The 20,864-nt window shown below is 42.6% G+C and overlaps 1 protein-coding gene across 10 annotated transcripts; it reads left to right on the forward strand.

Annotated features, from left to right (window-relative positions):
- Positions 1-1,655: 1,655 nt before the first annotated feature.
- On the forward strand, positions 1,656-20,488 carry myt1a (myelin transcription factor 1a). 10 transcript variants are annotated; one of them, XM_031566607.2, is made up of 23 exons: positions 1,656-1,742; positions 7,292-7,383; positions 8,597-8,651; positions 8,813-8,843; positions 9,210-9,272; positions 10,013-10,260; positions 10,593-11,546; positions 12,010-12,144; positions 12,379-12,469; positions 12,722-12,844; positions 13,256-13,470; positions 13,884-14,092; positions 14,449-14,676; positions 15,008-15,165; positions 15,461-15,523; positions 16,273-16,341; positions 16,842-16,904; positions 17,003-17,086; positions 17,244-17,480; positions 17,825-17,916; positions 18,080-18,183; positions 18,508-18,651; positions 19,088-20,488. In XM_031566607.2, the coding sequence occupies exons 1-23, from the start codon at positions 1,718-1,720 to the stop codon at positions 19,229-19,231; spliced, it is 3,627 nt and encodes a 1,208-aa protein (XP_031422467.1). In that variant the 5' UTR covers positions 1,656-1,717; the 3' UTR covers positions 19,232-20,488. The 10 variants fall into 10 exon arrangements, with proteins under 10 accessions (XP_031422467.1, XP_031422469.1, XP_031422470.1 ...); XM_031566609.2 differs by having other exon boundaries at positions 17,259-17,480; XM_031566610.2 differs by having other exon boundaries at positions 13,902-14,092.
- Positions 20,489-20,864: the final 376 nt, after the last annotated feature.

Raw genomic sequence — 20,864 nt, forward strand, 5'->3', positions numbered from 1 at the left:
CTGATTTGATGAGGGGAAACTGATTTTCTCTTTTGTGTTTCCCAAGAGTCTTGGGCCTCTAGTCCCATATCATAAATGTTTAATGAAATACTGGGGTAACACGCATCACAGGGACTGCCAAATATATGTCAGCAGCACACAGAGCTCTAAGGACTTTATCAAAAGTTATATGGATCACCTACAAAATGAAACCTCTCCCCGTGGCAACACAAACACTTTTATCCCACCCATGTTTTTAAATGGCATCGTGTAGTGTGATACCAGCAAAGCTCTCGGTGTGGACCAGCCAGCTTCTTCAGAGTGGTCCCCCAAACGCACCCTTTTACACACAGAGCGCTATCTCTTCAGCACATTCTGCCAGGCTGCTGCTGCCTCTTAAAGTTTGGCACACTTTCTTTAGGCCTGTGGTGCATTCAATAGGAGATGCCTCAGTAATAAGCTTCCACCCCCCTGCCTCCTCTGCCTCACTATCCCCATCCTTCATCCCGTAACCCCCCTTTCACACACACACACTTACCATGGCAACAGCAGGGAGGGGGCGCCCAGCCATCATTATCAGAAGAGCCATCTGTCATCTGAGTCGTCGGTCTCAGCTCACGTACTAGAGAGGGCTCCGGCATTAACTGGGGGCATATGCTGTTCCCCTCTGCACAGCCTAGCCCAGCCCAGCCCAGCCCAGCCTGCAGAGTGCCAAGAGGTGGTGAGGTGGAAGTGGGGTGGAGGGTGGAGAGACAGAGAGAGGGAGAGACAGAGAGAGAGGGGGATTTTAGTTTGGTCAAACAGAGACCGTGTTGGTGTGAGAGAGTGGCAGAGAGAGATAAAGAGAGAGAGAGAGTAAAACAGATTTTGGAAGGAGAGAGAGTGGTTGCGGATGGCTGTCTTTCAGTGATGGGATGCTTATTGATTGACTGGGATATTGATTGATTGGATGCTTGATGAACTGAGCTGACTGGGGGATTCTCACAGGCTTGGGGCTAGAGAAGGATAGCATAACGCCTTGCAGCTTCCACATAACATGACACCCGATTCAAACTGAAGTTCACAACTGTCAGTGCTCAGACTGGTTGCTCACCCATATGTTTGTAGGTATCCATCTCTCTCTAAAAAAAAATAAAAAAAATACATATATTGATATAAATAAATATATACATATATATATATATATATATATATATATATATATAGGCATATCTTCTTTGTCTGGCATAGCAACAAATAAACATAAGTATAATGTATAAAGCGTGCATTGGCTTCGACAACTGGCCACTTATGGACATAAAACCTTTATCTCAGTGGTCAGTAAAGACTAAAAGTGGTTTTCCCTGTGGCTTCTTATGTATTTTAAATTTAAAGTTAAATTACAAATGAAAACTCTCTGACAGACTTGACTGACTGTGGTGGACTGTGCAGAGGCAGCTGATCCAGGCATGAAAGAAATAGGAAGTCGTTGGATTTGCCATATGACTTGCAGGGGACACTACTAACCTTTTGTTTTCGTTTTCAATGGGCATTGTTGTGGAACACTGACGGAGCTCTGAGCTCTGATAGGCCGATCAAGTAGACAATAACTCGCCGGCGAGCTGCTGATTGGTGGAGCTGCAGAGTTTGGTGAAATCCCCGCCCAGTCTTGTAAGTTTACTCCTTGTAACTTTCTTCGGAGTGAAGTAAGTTTTCAGGGATTGCGGGCGGTGAGAGGGACGACAAAATCACCGCAAAGATGGAGCTGTGTGGAAGTTTTTTAGGTGAGTACTCTGTTTTTCTAAATATATCTACGCCGTGACATAACAACTAGAGGCTAGAAACAGATGGTCTGATTTGACCATTGTCGTACTTTAGTTTCCGTACTTAGGTATTCATGTTTAACTTAACTACTGAAACAACTGCATTGAGAAAAGTTCGTATTTCACCGGTTTTATTATAATTAATAGAATAGCATTACTTTCAAGTGAATACATTCTTTGAATGTATCAAAACGATGTAATGTTGACACGGTGACATTGTTATTAGCCTGTGTTATTAGTTTAACAATACTACAGAACTGTGGCACATGTTCCACTACTATTATGCTGGACGACTAACATTCGTTCAGATTTCTGAAGTGTTTTGAGGGAAGCTTGTCTGATGACACGATAAAACTAAAATGCTGATATATTTTTTCCACAATGACACACTTGTGCTAATTCAGCAGCTGACCTAGAGCTCTTTGTGCTGGGCAAAACTCCCAAACTGAGAGCCGTCCAGACAGTTTTCAGACAAAGGCAACTTTTGTTCCCTCGAGGATATGTGTTTGAAACTCTATAGGGACGAAGTCAGTCCTCCGGCGTATTAAAAGTTTGTGTGTGTGCGTTGAAGGGGTGGGGTGGAGGAGGAGGGAGGACCAGCCGGCTTGGCAGATCGCTCCATCTGTCTCTGATGGGAGGGGACTTGTGTGAGTGGGGAGTTCCCTCATCTCATTCTTTCAGCAGGCACCGTATGCAATATTCACACTCATAGCTCGGGCCCGTAGCAGCAGACCACAACTTTAATTGTATGCGGCCGCAACAGGGCTGTCCATCTGTGATGAGCTTTACTAAGTGACCGAGAAAAAAAAGTCCCAGCTGGTAATCGTAGAAGTTGAGCCTCATTAAATATTCAAAAAGTCTTAAGGAGTTGCTCTTGAGAAAATACTCACCAAAACTTTTCTACAGTTTATAGAACTCAAAAAAGAACGACACCACGACCCATTAATAACAACAATTGCGTGTGTTTAAACAACATTTATATATGGCAACCTTTCAATAAATAATTATTATGTCATGCTTAAAAAATGAACATATAGTATATCAGGTCATGCAGCAAGAACAACTACCACTGCCAATTCTGTGCTCAGGAAATGATATTTGCGAAATGTTGAAAATGGAAGTCATCTATCACAACCAAGATAGATAAGGTGGTTCGGTCTTTTCCGGAGTAGACATATTTAATTCCACTGTATCACTGCGCAAAACAAAGTAGTTCCTCGAAATCAAAATAAATTCTGGAGGTAAGTAAGTGCAAACAAACTGTCAAGAAAACCCAGGCAACAGAAAACCCAAACGAAGCAACCTATAAAACAACGTACAGAAAAAAAAACTATATCAAATCGCCCTTTACATTCCTGCGTTCACATGGCATATATAGTTCTTATCGATAACTATTATAAAAGCCGAGACCATACAGGCCATGGTAGGTAACCGCAAGAATAATATGAGTGGCACAATGAATTAGAACGGTTCGGTTTTAGTTTAGACCGGCTGCGCAGGGCACTGTTTGTCTCTGTCCATGGTACTGAAATCACTGCCCGCGCTGTCTTAGGTACTGAATTTTTGTAGAGCTACACCATTCACTTCGAATGCTGACGTGAGTTCACTGTTTCTGGAATCTTGACGAAATTGTCTCATTAAGTAAGAAGACAACTTTACAACTATATGTTTTAAGTCTGAGAACATTCGTGGATATTAACGTAAACAGTTAAGGTTCTATATAATAATTATGAATGTCAAACATTATGCCTTTGCCCAAACTCTTTTCGTGTGTTGCCGGTGTTGATGCATTGAAATGGCTGGGCAGTACCATTGTGTGAAACGATGGGGGGTTCTCAAAACTGTAACAGATTCCCTCTTCTGTAATGCTATCGCTGAAGCCAAAAGTTAACTGTTAGCCACAAAGGATACAAAGAGCATTTAAAAATATGATAGAGCATCATATTTTGCACGATTTTGCATCCTTGTGATTGTTGTTATTTTGACTCTGTTCTGCGGGTCTACCATAAGCAAAATCGAGTAGATGTATAATAATTATAATGTTCAAAGGATAGTACCGTGTGTGTGTTGTGTGATACGGTAGTGGGGGAGCTGGGCATTATCAGAGGCCCTGCCCATCTTATGCTGTAGGTTTTACTATGATGATGTCACAACATAAGAGGGGAAAGGAGGGGTGAACAATGGCCCGTGAACGGTAGGTAAGTTATATTATTCCCGTCGACAAAACAATTGAGACGATGCAATCGGTAATAATTCGTAACATTCAGATTTAGAATGGGTGAGTAATATTATCCATACCCATTCCGTCGTGGCTTCGATGTGATCGAGAGGTCTGAGTTTTTGAACGTCAGACATGGGTTTACCGAGCCGCTGAAGACGGTGCTCAACACTGAAGTTCCATCAATAAGGCCATATCTTTGATAAAGGATTCTATGGAAGACTGTGCCTTATGGTATATATTCTACATTATTCTATGTTGCTGGAATATGTATATAGCCAACCTCATTCTACGTTTATATTTCATTTATACATCGGTGTGTTAATAGACCAACCATTGCTGTTTTTTGTATCCTAATGGACGCCTGGCTAGTAATCTCTTAAAGAAGCAGTTGCTGGTTACCCTAGCAGCTTTTGTGTGTAGATTACTATTTCGTCCTCCATTGTTATTTTATTATAATACAAGGATCTATTTGTAAGATGGAAATGTAGTTTATTACCAGAAACCGACTTAGTGTGTTGACTGGCATATTAAATGACAGTTACTCGAGGCGTAATGGAGAGAAGAGAAGTATAACATTGCTATTCATATTTTTATAATCTATTTACAGATTTATGTTTTCTAATGCCTTTTAATCCAACTCATAACTATATGGTAATCTTTATGAAAGCCATAAGTCTAACTTGTCTGTATTACAGCAGAAACCTAACCTGCATAAAGCACCCGATAGTCTGAAGTTATTACACTGCTTTGTGTGAAACCGATATTTAAGCACTAAGTTGTGACGGCATTTATCCACTGAAACGGTTCGGCAAGTTATAAGAAATACTCTTATGTGGGAAGCATCAAGTATGGCTCTCTCTCAAAGCCTTTATACACGTTTTTGTTTTGCGTGCGTCATGTGAAAGTCTGGCAAAACACTCGTCGAAGCAGGTAGCGTCTTCAAATGTGCTAGTTTATGTGTATATTTTATGTCATCACTATGTTAATATTATTGTTGGCTATCTTATAAGCTTCAACCGAGACCTACAAATACGTTCTTGCGCTACCGAAGTGATCTGCCTGGTGATCTTCTGAGTTTGGCATCAGGTGTTCTCGGGTATATCGCAGCATGATCTATGTTTGATTCCACGCAAGGATAGAACTTGTTCTGATGTTAGCTAGGGAAGAGATGAAGCCTGTGGCCCAGGGTAAACAAAGCGTCCATGCTATGCTAAAATGTCAGGTAGCCCCATACTAGCTTTCATCAAAGTCATCAAAGCGAGCTGATAAAGAGACTAGCATTTGCAGGTTCCACCCCCATTCTGTCGTCGCGGAAGGTTTTTTGCTTCTCGGTTGATGGAAGTCGTTCATAGGCGTGGTACAGTACAAACTGTGAAATGAATGGTTACGTGCAATTGGATGCTGCGCTTTAGAAGCCGGGGCCTATGGAACAAAAGGCTTCAGACCAATTTTACGTCTTCGTCTTTAAAACGATCCGTTGAGTATGATATTGTAGCATAGCGTTTGGTAGAAAGAAACACGCATAATGTGGCTAACTGTAAATATCCAATTGATATTCACATCATCTATGAAAATGCACGTTCAAGATGTTCTTGGACTAGGCTACTGCAATAGAGCCTCCGGCATATTACGTTCAGCCATATTGAATAGAGATGAATTATGTTTTTCATCGTGTTTGTGGAACAGTACAGATGTCCTTACATTAATCACGTTTGTTTCATCTAAGGTGGCTTTGCCCATCTGGTTGTAGTCCTTGTCTGTATTGGCAGTCATTACTTTTCCTTTACTAAGTTATACCATTATCATTTTACTAATACCAGAATGTAAACGTTAGCCTATTTATGATGTCAAATGTTAACTTAAGAAACTGCCCGTGCTACCTTGAGAAACATAACATACGCTATGTCGAACACCTTTCTATACCTCAGTGACAAACAAACCAATTCACGTTGCTTTTGTCAAGGACGACGCTGTATGACTTAAATTATATGGCTATGATGCTTCCTCTGGCCTTCTTATGTGATTTATCTAATTTGACGAAAGTTTTCCGTTATAAACTCTGAACGTTTTTTTCCACTCAAAGTCACATTTCTCCGGGGATTCTCACGCTAAGCCGGTTTGACAGCGACGGGGCACCAGGTGCTTCTTGAAACGTAATCAGGAGGTCGGTAATGAGCAGGCGTGTAAAACAGCTGGGACGCGGCTTTCCTCTCGTTTGGAGAACCTAATCGACACCAGAGCGATGAAGGCACGCGACTCGAGTAGCGCCATACAATGACTGTTCAAACACCACGAGAATGACTTCAGTGTGTCTGTCCCTTGGGATGCCCCCCTTCTCTCGCATATACATTTCTGAACATTATTGGTGTTTTTTTGTATGGACCACTAGTTTATATAAATTAGTGTGTGTGTCACATTGTATACACATTCAGTTATATCCAAATGAAATACATGCAATGTAAGGTAGTAGAGACTGTAATAGGGAGGAATGTGTGTGCTTCAGTTCTGTACAAAAGCTCCAATTAATTTGGTCATGATCTGCATCACTAAAATCTCTCTCATCTTTTTCTTCAGTACAGTACAATAACAGTACAGTTTCCATGACCATATAGTAAGCAGCATGTTATTGTTGCAGCTGGTTGAGGTGGAGCTAGTTTGAACTACTACAGTTTTATATACAGAGACTCAAAAAGATACATCTGAGGGGTCATGATATGATTCATGGAAGAGAAAAGAAGAAGAAAAAAAGTTCTGCTACACAAATCTTTTTTCAGGTTTCTTCAGTCTTTGAGATATTTGATTATTTGAACAGTTATTGAATTGAAATCATGTGAGAAGTTTAGAGGGGAAAATCACTGTTTGGTGGGGATGTTAACAATTCAGAGATCTGAAATGTGACCCTGACTACACACTGCTTTTTGTAAGATGTCAAAAGCCCAAAATGTTTGAAATGTTTAATCTTTAACAATGCATTGTATATTCAGCTTAAAATGAACAAGTAAAGTGACCTAACTTAGGTCTTTCTTCAGTTTAGATACTTTAGTTCTAAAGCTGTCAAATAAATGGAGTGGAGTAGACAGTACAATATTTCCCTCTGAAATGTAGTGGAGTGGAAGTATAATAGGCATAAAAATATTACAAGTACCTCAAAATTGTTCTTAATTACTTGAGTAAATCTACTTAGTAAACGAGTAAATGTACTTGGTTACTTTCCACTACTGTCTATGGGTAGCATTGTACTGAAGATTGTGAAGACGATGGGAGTAACCCACTTATGTCCACCTTACAGAAAATGAGTTCAGAGGACAGCTGCTGAACCAGAGGTGGACAAGAGGGGACAGAGACAGCAGCTGTGAGACCAAAAGGACGAGGAGAGTCAAAGTAAGGACAATTCACACACACACATATCACACACACATATCACAGAATGCTTTTTGTTACAGAAGGAACATTGTGAATGCCCTGGATTGTTCCTATTGTAGCATGGCGATGGACAGTGCAGTTGTTTTATTTAAAGAGGAACTTCAGAGTGCTTTAAGTTATGCCTCATGTGTTTTATGTTCTCCTCTTTCTGGTCATTATAGATCTCTATCTCTCTCTCTCTCTCTCTCTCTCTCTCTCTCTCTGCATGTCTGTCTGTCTCTCTCTCTCTCTCTCCATCTCGTTGTGTCTCACTTTCTGTCTTGCTTTCTGTTGAACGAAACTGTCCAGTGGGGTGGTATTGATCTTGGTGTTTGAGAGCATATTTAGAAGGATGGTGTGAGTCTCTATCATCTGTAACTCAAGCTTGAAAGCTTCTATGAGTGGAACAATTAGATACCTCCCCTTTTTACAGAACGCCATAGATCCCAATATGAGGGTTTGAAGATGAGGTCTGCGATTCGGTTTCAGTTTCACTAAAAGTTGTTGATATCTGAGCTCAACATCCAATCAATTTACGACCCTCCCTTCCATACTGCTACATCACGATGTTGTTTGGCTGGAATTGTTTATGGCTCGGTCCGAGCCACTATATTTATTTCCTATTTACAGAGGTAGGACCTTTTTGAGTGCAAACACTGAGCTAGAGCAATTCACTGAATCTGAAAAAAACGTGTATGGGATTAGAATCGCGGACTGCACCTTTAATGGTTAGAGAGCATTACAGTGTGGAGCGTGTGAAAGCAGGTGTACCTGAAGATGCAGTTGTGAGGAGAGGTACTGTGGGAAGAATGCTGGCACATGAATGAAAGGCAGAGAAGAGTGGACGTATTCGCGACAGGCAGGTGGAACAGCGGGGAGAGAAAGACAGATGAAAGGGCAGAGAGAAAAGCACAGGGAGGAAAGACTCCAGGAACGGGTGAGGGGAGAGACTGGCTGCTGACACACAGAAGGAAAGACAGACCAGGCAAAACCATTTGAAGAAATAAAGGCGTATATGGTATGGTATATGACAAAGCTATAAACTTTAAGTATGGTAGAATATATTGAATGACAAAGAGTAGCAATGCATCACTACTTTGTATTTACAAAAACCAAAGATAGAATGACTGTCAGGAGAGTCAGACTGAGGTGGCCATGTTTGGTAATGTCCCCGACTGTGTCTGTCTTCCAGATGAGTCAGGATGCAGACGAGAAGCGGACACGGACGCGCTCCAAGGGCATCCGAGGTACGTCTTCACTGGACCACTTACATCATATCCCCTCCCCTCATGACTGGGAGGACATGATTTCATCTCCCCTCTCCTGAGTTTATTAGGTATATTACTTCTTGAGTTCTCCGTCTCTCACTCTCTCTCTTTTGATCTCCTTGTTCTCTTTTGCTGTGCAGTACCCGTGGATGTCGTGGGCCAAGAACTAAGGTATGGAGAAACCTCTCAGAGGATAATTTTATCATTATAAACACCATTATTAAAACCACTGTCATGAAAACCATCAAATGCCCTTGCTTAAGACATGAGATAAAACAGCATTGAAATCTGCCAGATCGCATCGCTTTACTAATAAAAACATTCCTCTTGAACGCTGTCTGTGGGGACTTCTGACAGATGTACCATCTGTTTTGCTGGAACATGTCCTCATTTTGAAAGTCGATGTTGTTTTAAGAACAAGCGCAACACAGCGCGCATCATAATATACATATATATATGTATAAATTAACACACTCCTTGGGGTATTCCCTTTTTTTGGGCATAGAATCAATCATTGTCTATGTGGTTTCCTTTCAGTTGTCCTATTTCGGGATGTGATGGCCTGGGTCACGTCAGTGGAAAATATGCACGGCACAGAAGGTAATTTCATATCCACCATCAATTAACACTTCAAAAATACAGTAAATTATAGATTACTGTTGGCAGGATGTGTAATTTGTTAGAGATAATTTAGCTGGTCATTATTACAATACAAGCACAAAATGATGGCATCTTTTATCACCCTGGAGAGGGATATTTCACAATAATGATGGCTCTGATTCTCTGGTGCCGTACATACACACACAAACACACACACACACACACACACACACACACACACACACACACACACACACACATACACACACAAACACACACACACACACACACACACACACACACACCCATACACATACACACACACACACACACACACACACATACACACACAAACACACACACATACACACACACACACACACACATACACACACAAACACACACACACACACACACTCACACACCTAGCTACCAAATAAAACACTCATTTTATGAAGACCATGAATTTGAGAGGGATTTTACTTTTGGTGTAAAGTTACTTCACTGGCCCCTGTTGTAGTCCAATAGACCACCATTTCTAACAATACAACGAACACGGGTTACCTATGCCAGTTACATATATATACAGCTCAGCGGTCTGTTCGTCTGAAATAACAGACCGCCCAAAAAACCCTGACTGTCCAATCAGAATCAAGTATTCCACAGAGTGTGAAATTCAAAAGCCCAAATGTCTGACCTCTCCACATGTTCCTCTGCATATTCTCACCATCTCTGTGCAGTGTGTTGGGTTGCCCACTGGCAAAGAAAAGGAAACAAGAGGCAGAGGCAGAGGCAGAGGTAGACGAGAGTCAACCTGCCCCAAAGAAGAAGTCGAACCCCCTGAAGCTGGCCATGGATGACGGCTTCAACGCCGACAGTGACACGAGCAGCGAGGCGGAGACGAAGGAGGAAGGAGCCGAGTCAGACGAGGAGGCAGCCGCTGAGAAGGAGACGGCAGAGGAGCAGAAGACAGCAGGGCCACAGAAAGGTGGGTACAGAGAGAGGAACTGGCAACGTGATGAAATATTCCTCCACATATTCCTTACCTACTTTGAGTATGCTGCTGCTATTGCTGGGTAACTTAACCGTTTTTGGACTTATAAATAAATAGTGGAGATTGGATTGTAGACCTGCCTTGCAAACACCAGCAATTGCATAGCTGACACTGGTAAAAGCTAGCTAGTTTGCTAACTGATGTATACCTGATGCTTATCCATGAACTCAAACCTTGAAAATGGTAAAAACCTAAGTATTTCTGCTTTAATATTGTTTATAATGAAGCAGGACAATGTAATCAAAAACATAATTTTTTCTGTACAGGTGAAAATACACCAGCTAGTCCTAAAGAAAAAGAGCCAGCGACTGACGCCACCCCATCCTCTGATTCAGACATCCCCAAAGAGCCAGAGGAGACCACACCCATCCAGCCTGTTACTATGGAGGCAGACAGTGAGGCGGCACTGCAGGTCGCAGAGGAGATCCAAGCAGGAGAGGAGGAGGAGGATGAGGAGATGAGCGAACAGGACAGAATGAGGCAGCAATTAAAGAACGACCCGGGCCCAGAGCCAACGTCAGCTGAGGAAGAGGTAGATGACAATGAGGAAGAGGGTGAGGAGGAAGAGGAGAGGCAATGCGCAGGTCAGGAGAACAACTCCGACCACCAGTACTACAGCGGGAACTATCAAAGACTGCCCACCAAAGACGGCGAGAAGGAGGAAAGGGTAGAAGAGGAGGAGGAGGAGGAAGAGGAGGAGGAAGAGGAGGAACAGACAGTTGCAGAGCCTGTTGTGTCCGCTTCTTCAGCCCAGGAAGTGCAATCAGAGGTGGTACCCCAGGATGAGGTTAAACAAGACCTGATGGAGGAAGAGGAGGAGGAAGATGATGAAGAGGAAGATGAGGAGGAGGAAGACGGCGAAGAAGACGAAGAGCAAGAGCGAGGCTCCAACAAGGCCTCGCCCACCCTTGTCATCGAGTTAGGCTCCGAGGAAGAGGACGAAGAGGAGGAAGAGGAAGAAGAGGAGGTAGAAGAGGAGGAGGAAGAGGAGGAAGTGGACAGCGTTTCGCACAGGTCGGAGATCACGGACGAGTCAGAGACATATGACATGACCAAAGGCAACCTGGGGCTTCTGGAGCAGGCCATCGCCCTGAAGGCCGAGCAGGTGGAGAGGGCCGCGGAGGAGAGCTGCTCCTCAGAACCCTTGTCCTACCACAGCCAGGACGAGAGGTCCAGCAAGACTAGCGAAACCACACCACGCAGACCATACTACGGCAAAGGTACGGACAGAGGCCACACAGCTCATCCATACTAGTCGGAACAAAGGGTTTTCTCATTTTTCAAAGCATACACAGTACCTTAATGAGCCACACATTGAGACACATTACAGCATGCAATGCTAGTTTTTAGACTTGACAACAAGGAAAGCAAAATGCACCAAAATACTCTGAAATGTCATGTAAAGAGAAAAGTAAAGGTCAAGTATTTAATCCAAAGCGACTTAGACAAACTGCAGCAATTGGGAATGGAACCCCACTCAACCGTTTATGCTAGCTACTGCTCCACCACACCATTAGCTAGTCATATAGTGTCATCATTTGAGCTGTAGGTTTGTACACAACATGTATTCATAATGTTCTCCTTTGCGCTATACCTTTGCTTCATATAAACACCAGCATGGTATCTGAAATAATGTTGTCGAGAGGAAGTCTTGCTGAAGCATCTGCCTTTGTCCTAATACAGAAGGCTCCAGGTCTGAGAAGAAGGAAGTGAAGTGTCCTACTCCAGGCTGCGATGGGACAGGTCATGTGACTGGGCTGTACCCTCATCATCGCAGTCTCTCTGGATGCCCCCACAAGGACAGGATTCCTCCAGAGAGTAAGCAGGCCTCAATCTTCCATTGGCCTAGGGCTATTTCTCAGATTTTCTCTTGTATTGACCTCTCTCTCTCTCTCTCAATCTCTCTCTCTCTCTCTCTCACTCACTGTCAATCTTTTGTCCCTGTTTCTCTCTATTTCAATATTTGCTGTTGTTCCCTGAAAGGCATGAAATAATACATAATACAATCAATACGTTTTATTAACCATAATTTTTCTCCCTCTCACCCCCTAGTCCTGGCCATGCATGAAAATGTTTTGAAGTGTCCAACCCCAGGCTGCAATGGTCAGGGACATGTCAATAGCAACCGCAACACCCATCGAAGGTACAGACCATACAACACTCTCTTAGCATAGGAAAGAATGTGTGCATCAAGTGAATGTAGCTTAATGAGCCTCCATTGTTAAGGTGTTTTTGTTGTCTTTTATGATAAAATAGAGTGTAGTAATAGTTCAAATCTGCCAAGCATAAACCTTTAAGCCTTTACATTTGAAAGGTCATAAGTTCATTACTATGAATAAATGTTTAGAGATCTTAACATGATTTTCTTCACGCTGCCTCTGTCTCTCCTCTCCAGCTTGTCAGGCTGCCCCATCGCAGCACAGAGGAAACTCGACAAGGGCCAAGACAAGCAGGTCCACCCCCAGCCCTCTGTGAGTGAGCCGGCCAGTGCAGGAGGCCACTCAGACAGAGTGCTGAGGTAAGCCCCCCACCACCACCACAACCCCACCTCTGCACCCATAAACCCCCCCGGCCAACCACCCACACACACACACACACACACTCATCAGTCTGCCTGCTCTGGATCTGTCCGTAGCTGTAGCCGTGTATCATTCCACTCATGTGCTGCCTCATTTCTTTAACCAGAGGATGAGGTCAGTATCAATTAATAACAATTTATCTCGCTCTCTCATCTCTGAAACTAGGCCAGGGAAGAAAAGAGTTTAACAAAAAAAAAGAAAAACACACATTACTGCAGAATTATGGCCCAGGAAAAAAAACACTTCTGCCTTATGCGAGGTAATGTCTCCCAGTCGATTCCAATAACCTATTTAACTTAATTTTCTTTATCTCTCCCAATCCCCCTCCCTCCCCTCCCCCTGCCTCCCAGGCCCATGTGCTTTGTGAAGCAGCTGGAGATCCCTCAGTACGGGACCTACAGGCCCAATGTGGTGCCGGCTACCCCCCGCGCTAACCTGGCCAAGGAGCTGGAGAAGTACTCCAAGGTGTCCTTTGACTATGCAAGCTTCGACGTGCAAGTGTTTGGCAAGCGAATGCTTGCCCCAAAGATACCCACCAGCGAAACCTCACCCAAAGCCTTCAAACGTAAGAACCTCATTTCCTCCATAGAGATATAAACTCTACAGCTGTCATTGCTTGCCAAACACTTGCACGTCGAAGCTTGCACAGTCCAAGGACATATATTGGCACTCTGAGATTCTTACAAATAAAATGCATTATTATTATTATTATTATATATATGTATGTATATATTTATATTGAACAATAGTAAAGATATGACAGCTAGACATTTAATAAAATGTACACCTTAATTTAATGGACCTTTTGAACTGTTACTGTGGTCTGTCATGGCTCACAAACAGTCTTGCTCCTTTATTTGATGCTAATTAGCATGGTGTTTGTACCAGAAAGTAGAAGTAGTGTTTTTTGAAAGTGAGCCTGTCAGTCTAGACTGAACGAGTCGCTCTCACGTGCCACCTCCTCTGTCTGACCCGTAGCCAAACTGTTCCCTAAAGCCTCGTCCCCCAGCCACAGCCTATCAGGAGGCTACGCCAAGAGCAGCTCGTCCTCCTCCTCCAGCGGCTACGACTACTCCCATGACGCAGAGGCCGCACACATGGCAGCCACCGCCATCCTGAACCTGTCCACACGCTGTTGGGAGCGACCAGAGAACCTCAGCACCAAACAGGAGGACCAGGCCGGCAAGGTACACCACAAACCGTCTTCTAACTGGTGAAATCATGATGGGATCATAGTGGAAAAATGTCTATATAATTGACAAATAACTTATGCCTCCTTCCTGATGATTCATAATGAAAACGTAATCAACCAGAATGTATTTTCCTTTACACATTCAATATGTTAATGTTTCATATAAATATGTTATATGAAACAAATGAGATTGATTTAGAGTTTGCTTTAAACAAAAACGTAACAAATATATAATGCCTTAGTGTGTAGCTTTTCCAGACACAAACTAATGATATTTACACAACAGTTAGACGTGCACAGCCTCTCGTCCTCTCTTCATTGTTTACAATAAGGAAACGTTCTCCTCTGCAGGAAGTGGACATTGAGGTGGACGAGAACGGCACACTGGACCTGAGCATGAAGAAGCCTAAGAGCGAAGGAGTGCAGTCCCCTGACCCCTCTTCTTCATCCTCCACTTCCTCCCAGCAGCAGGGCGGAGTCACCTCGCCTAACTCCGCCCACACCTACAAGCAGGAGGAATGGGAGGGGCCTCTTGACTACACCAAGCCCCCCCGCCAGAAGGAGGAAGAGCAGGACGAGGTGACTATTAGTTTTTCTGAGAGAAATCAGTTTGTATGGTATTAGCAGTTAGCTTGTTAAGGCTTTAAATAGCATCACGTTCCTTTGTGATCTCAGAACACATTGCATAAGAAAACATGAACTCGTCTGCATGGTGCAGTTAATGAATTCAGCAGCATCTTAGAGTAGGGCTGTTTGTTCAAGACGAAACCTACTACATTGTCATAATAGCATTAATAAATCTCTGTGTTCTCTGAGGGTGGTCTTCACTGATTATCATTTGTGTTCTTAGTGTAGAAAGATAGATGGGTTCACTGACTGTAACGTCGGATGTCCATATTTGTGTCCACAGCCGGAGCACAGCACGCAGTCGTACGCCTCCTCTGAAGGGGAGGAAGATGACGGCACGCAGGAGAGCCTGGAAGACAGGAAGTACCCCGGAGAGGTCACCACCTCCAGCTACAAGGTCAAGTTCTCCCCGAAGGACAGCAAGAAGCAAGATCTTCTACTGTAAGTGATCAAGTGTAGATTGAGGTAGTTAAGTGCTAATCAAAGGCAGGATATATCTGCAATCTACTATCTAGTAGGCTAACTTCAAATCACTGCAAAAAAAAGACCATAAGAAACTGGAGAGACAGCGTCGGAGACTGTGAACTGTGCATGGCTTCCTCCAACTTACGTACATATTCCAACTGTTTTTATTTTCTCAACATCAAGTTGTTATTTGAAATAAAAAGGGATAGTGGCCCTTCCATTTTTGCAGTCAGAAATTGGGCTGATCACTGATTCAACCCTCTCTCTTCAGATGTCCCACACCAGGTTGTGATGGCAGTGGTCACATAACAGGGAACTATGCATCACACCGCAGGTAAAGCACAGCTTTAGCACTGATACTAACTCCCCACCTTTCTGAGAATGCACCACCTAAAGACCCATGTCTCTTATGTCGCCGATGGCACTAACCATGAAGTACACTTAATGAGTCTCTCATCCTACATTAGCACCCATTGAAACAAGTTTGAACAGATCTTTTTCCCTTTATTTAGTTCCAACTTTGCATGTGACTGTTTGTAGTAATTCATGGCCTTTTATGTCTCCTTCACCACACATTCCTTTACTATAAAGCCTCTCTCTCTTTCTCTCAATTGAACTCTGGGCTGTGAATAAGAGCTTTACTTCTTCAAGCCCTGCATGTCTAGTGATATGCTGTTATATGAAGAGTTTAAGGTGATTTAGTAATCACAGTGTATTCATACCATCCAAATAATCTCTGTAGTGTCTGTTTTCTGTGTGATTTTTTATCTGTGTGATCCTACCATCTCTTCCTTGTCTCTTGACTGTATCAAATCTTCTTTTGAAGACACACAATGACAAATTTCAATGCCTGTCACTAAAGTTCTTTCAATTTCTAATTCCGTAACACTAATACTTAAAATCAAACATTCTCCTGACAAGAAAAAATTGTTTGCTCTTTTTTTTCTTCCTCATGAGGTCTTTCAGTCTTGTGCTAAGAATCTTCCCTTCTTATCTTATCTTCCCCTCTCCCTGTGTGTGTTTCTCTCTCTTTCTCTCTTTCTCTCTCTCTCTCTCTCTCTCTCTGTCCCTCCTCCTCCTCAGTCTGTCTGGCTGCCCTCTTGCTGATAAGTCTCTGCGGACCCTCATGGCAGCTCACACTGCTGAACTCAAGTACGTCTGCTGTGCTCTAATACCTCTCCAGCTTACCCTAGCCCTCCCCCTGTCCTTCCCTACACTGACCACTGGCCACTGGACCTAACCCTGACTCTGAACTTTAACTCTCCATGCTTTCTGATACTCTACTATTCACTTCCCTTTGCAAATACACAACATGGTTGATCTGGAAGAAAACATCCTATTTTTAGTTTGTTAATAGCATGGCATAGCTTTGTAAACAGCATTGAATACTGGTTTACTGATTCAGTTTGGATCCCATGGGTGACAGCTACTACCCCTGGGGTCCATGTGCAAAGCATGAATTGAATGAATGTAAACTGAACGTAAATATAATGCATACATATCATGGGAAGGTGATGCATCACTGTATGTAAATATAATGCAAACATATCATGGGAAGGTGATGAATCACTGTCTCCTGGATGTGGCTTTGATGGATTATGTGTGCATGGTGTGTGTATTCCTTCTAACCTGGACCTTATTGGCCCCTCTAGGTGTCCCACACCAGGCTGTGATGGATCTGGACACATCACAGGGAACTACGCCTCTCACAGAAGGTACGGCTCTCATGTTTAGTTCATGCCTCTCTTGTCATTAAGACATAACTTATTTTGACAGATGATAATGAATGTCTTCTACCCCTTTTCTTTGACAGTCTCTCTGGATGCCCTCGTGCCAAAAAAGGTGGAGTGAAAACCACCCCCACAAAGGATGATAAGGAGGACTCGGAGCTCTTGAAGTAAGTTTGGAGCATCTGAGCCCATATGAGCTTTACTGTGATTAGAACCACAGAGCTCCTCCACACATTCTGGTTCTGATTCTGTCACTTAACAGCTGATGTATTCTTACCCATGTTACACTTAACCTTTGACTCATTGTTCCATCATTTTAAACAGTAAAATCCTTTTCAGATGCCCGGTGCCAGGCTGCGACAGCATGGGCCACATCAGCGGGAAGTACGCCACCCACCGCAGCGCTTACGGATGCCCACTGGCTGCCAAGCGCCAGAAGGAGGGCATGCTGAACGGCACCCCCTTTTCCTGGAAGGCCTTTAAGACCGAGGGCCCCACCTGTCCCACGCCGGGATGTGATGGGTCTGGCCACGCCAACGGCAGCTTTCTCACCCACCGCAGGTACTGGAGGCAGGGAGAGAAGGGATACATTTATTTAATGTTAATTTAATGTATGGTGTAAATATATATATATATTTATAACAATGTTAAATAGGAACCAATGTATTGGTCCAACTTCTAAACATCAGTGAGACAAACAGGAACAGAGCTGATAGACACAGAGGAATAGACACAACAGAATAAAGATACCAGAGAGACACAGGGGAAGGGGAACTAGATTTAGGCCCAATTGAAAGCCCAAAGGCACACGTGTACTAGTGTAAGTAATCTAGTGGGTGATGTAACTCTGAGGAATGATTTCAGCAGGTCAACACCACAAAACTCATGTGCTTTTTCCTCCGCAGTTTATCGGGCTGTCCCAGGGCATCAGCCAATAAGAAGAGGGGCAAGCTACCTGGAGATGAGTACATCAGCAAGAAATTCAGAGCCAGCGATGGTAAGACTAAGGCAAAGTTATCAATTCAAAAAAAGAATAAATATTATCAGAATCCTGATGCTTTTGTGTAATAAAATATTTATAAAAATATGTCATAAATATTACTTCCTTTTGTCACTTTTGGCTGTGGCTGTTTAGACTCTTTATTATCTGTCTCTTCCAGTTCTGGATAATGATGAGGACATAAAGCAGCTGAACAAAGAGATTAATGAACTTAGCGAATCCAACTCAGAGATGGAGAATGACATGGCAAGCCTGCACACACAGGTCAGTCCCCAGTGGTAATCCTTTTGATAGTCCCAGTAGTCTAGGAATATATGATTTATGCTTTCAATAGCTCCTTTCCACATGAACATTCTTTAGTATGTTATATCATTTGGGCAGTACATTATTAACTTTTGCAATACAAACCAATCATTGTTAATCAATTTGTGATATTGCAGGTTAGGCCAGTACATCCGTTTTAATTTATTTTAGTCAACGCTACACTATAATATATCAGTGACTCAATGACAGCAAGAGAGTCAATGGCTAACACTAGGCCTTTTCACTAGGCTAATGCTACTTGGCTAACGTCTGCGCTTTCTCTAGATTTCGTCCATGGAGAAGAACCTGAAGAGCATGGAGGAAGAGAATAAGCTGATCGAGGAGAGGAACGAGGCTCTCTTTGTGGAGCTGTCCGGACTCAGTCAGGCCCTCATCCGAAGCTTGGCCAACATCCGGATCCCACACATGGTGAGTCAGACAGGAGTTGGTAGAAGAGTCGAAGGGTGACAGAGTGTGTGTGTGTGTGTGTGTGTGTGTGTGTGTGTGTGTGTGTGTGTGTGTGTGTGTGTGTGTGTGTGTGTGTGTGTGTGTGTGTGTGTGTGTGTGTGTGTGTGTGTGTGTGTGCTGAGTGGGCTTATGCACACATACTATATATATGCGCTCCCACACACATATACACACTCACACACACACACACACACATGGAAGCTGGAACCCTATGTTACAGACATGGGAATCAGGCCCTATAACTGTGGAGTTAAAGCTGATGTGCTAGACTCACAGGCATCACTCTGTTGTGGGCACAGATCAAATTCATGTTGACATATAGCGAGGAGACACTCACCAGGACACACGCTTCACCAGTAATGTCTCACAACTCTTTGTTTCACCTTTGTCTGTGCAGAAAGAGCCAATGGCCGAAAATAACTTTGACACCTACGTGGACACCCTTACGCACATGTTTACCAACAAGGAGTGCTACCAGAACCCAGAGAACCGGGCCCTATTAGAATCCATCAACCAGGCTGTGAAAGGCATCGAGGTGTGAAGTGCAAGGCTGAAGGGGAGGCTAATCAATCGGGAGACTGAAGGTGAAAGAGCTACTGCAAGCACTGGAAGATACAGAAGAAGGCAACAGATTTACACTGTGCGGTGTTATAATCACGACAAAAGACAAACTGATGCTTATTTTCAAATAAGGACCAAAATTGAATGATGCTGCTGTCTCAAAAAAGTGTGATTTTGGAGCCAAACAGACCCGCGCCCTCCTCCTCCTCCTCCTCCTCCTCCTCCTCCTACTCCTCCTCATGGACTGACTCAGACCTGAACAAATGAGGCTTATTTTGGACTTCACTACCTGTTTGTCTTTGAGAACAACAATCTACCCGGGCCTGCCTCGCTTTCTCTCCTCAACGCATGCAGGCGGTCAGGAGCAACAAATTGTGTGTGAGCCTGTGGATATTGGTGGGAGTGAATGCATCTGTGTGTGTGTGTTTCTGTGAGTGTGTGTGCATGTGTTGCAATCTAAGGACATGCCGAATTACCGCCCTTTTTAAATTGCTATAAAAACAGACTTAGAATGCAGCACTGCAGAGCCCTATGTGTCTTGTACAATACAACTGTTGTCCCATAGTTAGTGTAAAGGCATTCCAGCCCCATCTAGTAATATTTATAGTATTTATGAGCATAGACGTTGCACTTATATGAATAGTTTGTAGTATCATTATTATTATCATGAAATGAATATTTGGATTGATGATCTGAGATGTAAGTTATATTATTTATCAATGTTTTGTGATTGCTTTCCCTATTTATTCATTAATGTCTATTTATTATGTTTAATTTATTATTATTTTTTTTACTGAACAAAATGCTACACACACCGTTTTTATCTGTCAATGAGAAGAAAGAAATTGTCCTTTGTCCTGACGTTTCAAAGGAGACAATATTTTAAAGTATTAACAATAAATTGTTTTATATATCTTCCTATTTATTTTAAAGAACGGGATTTTTAATCTCCTTTTTTAAGTGCAAATATTTTATAACTAACAGCTTTTGATATTCTTTTTTAAAGTTTTTCTTTATTTAATCAGTTCTGTTTTCCATAAAGTATTTTCACACCCTCCACAATGATGTGGGATGAATAGATATTATGTATTTATTATTTATTTAATATTTAAGAACAAAAATGAATGGAAATCTTGTTGCATATTTATTTTGTAAATGTTGTGTGCTAGTGATTGCTACATATGAATAGTCTTTGCCCATCTGTTGATATTGAAATAAAAGGGAATTCTATTGCCTACATCAGTGAAATGACTTTCAATGATACATTTGTAATCGTTACATGGTAATTTTGCTTTACAGGTGACTTCAAGTTAAAGTTGCGAACAAAACAACTATACATTATGTGTGTGCCTAGAGTAAGCAAGGGAATAACAAAGAAGTTACAGTTCAATAACAGAATATTCATTTTCTCTATATACAGTCCTAGAATAAGAAAGAATTACTCGAGGTATAGTGATGACATCTACTGGATGATTTTGGTAAGACTCTTAGGGGGGAAAATGGAGACCGAAAACATGGTGTTCATCATCAATGTGAACCGTCATGAAACTATTTAATTTGTCTATTCCAGGGTATGTTAGTTGCGGACACCAAACGCTGGAATCTAATGAGAG

This window comes from Clupea harengus, chromosome 4 (assembly GCF_900700415.2).
Source record: "Clupea harengus chromosome 4, Ch_v2.0.2, whole genome shotgun sequence".
Lineage (NCBI taxonomy): Eukaryota > Metazoa > Chordata > Actinopteri > Clupeiformes > Clupeidae > Clupea > Clupea harengus.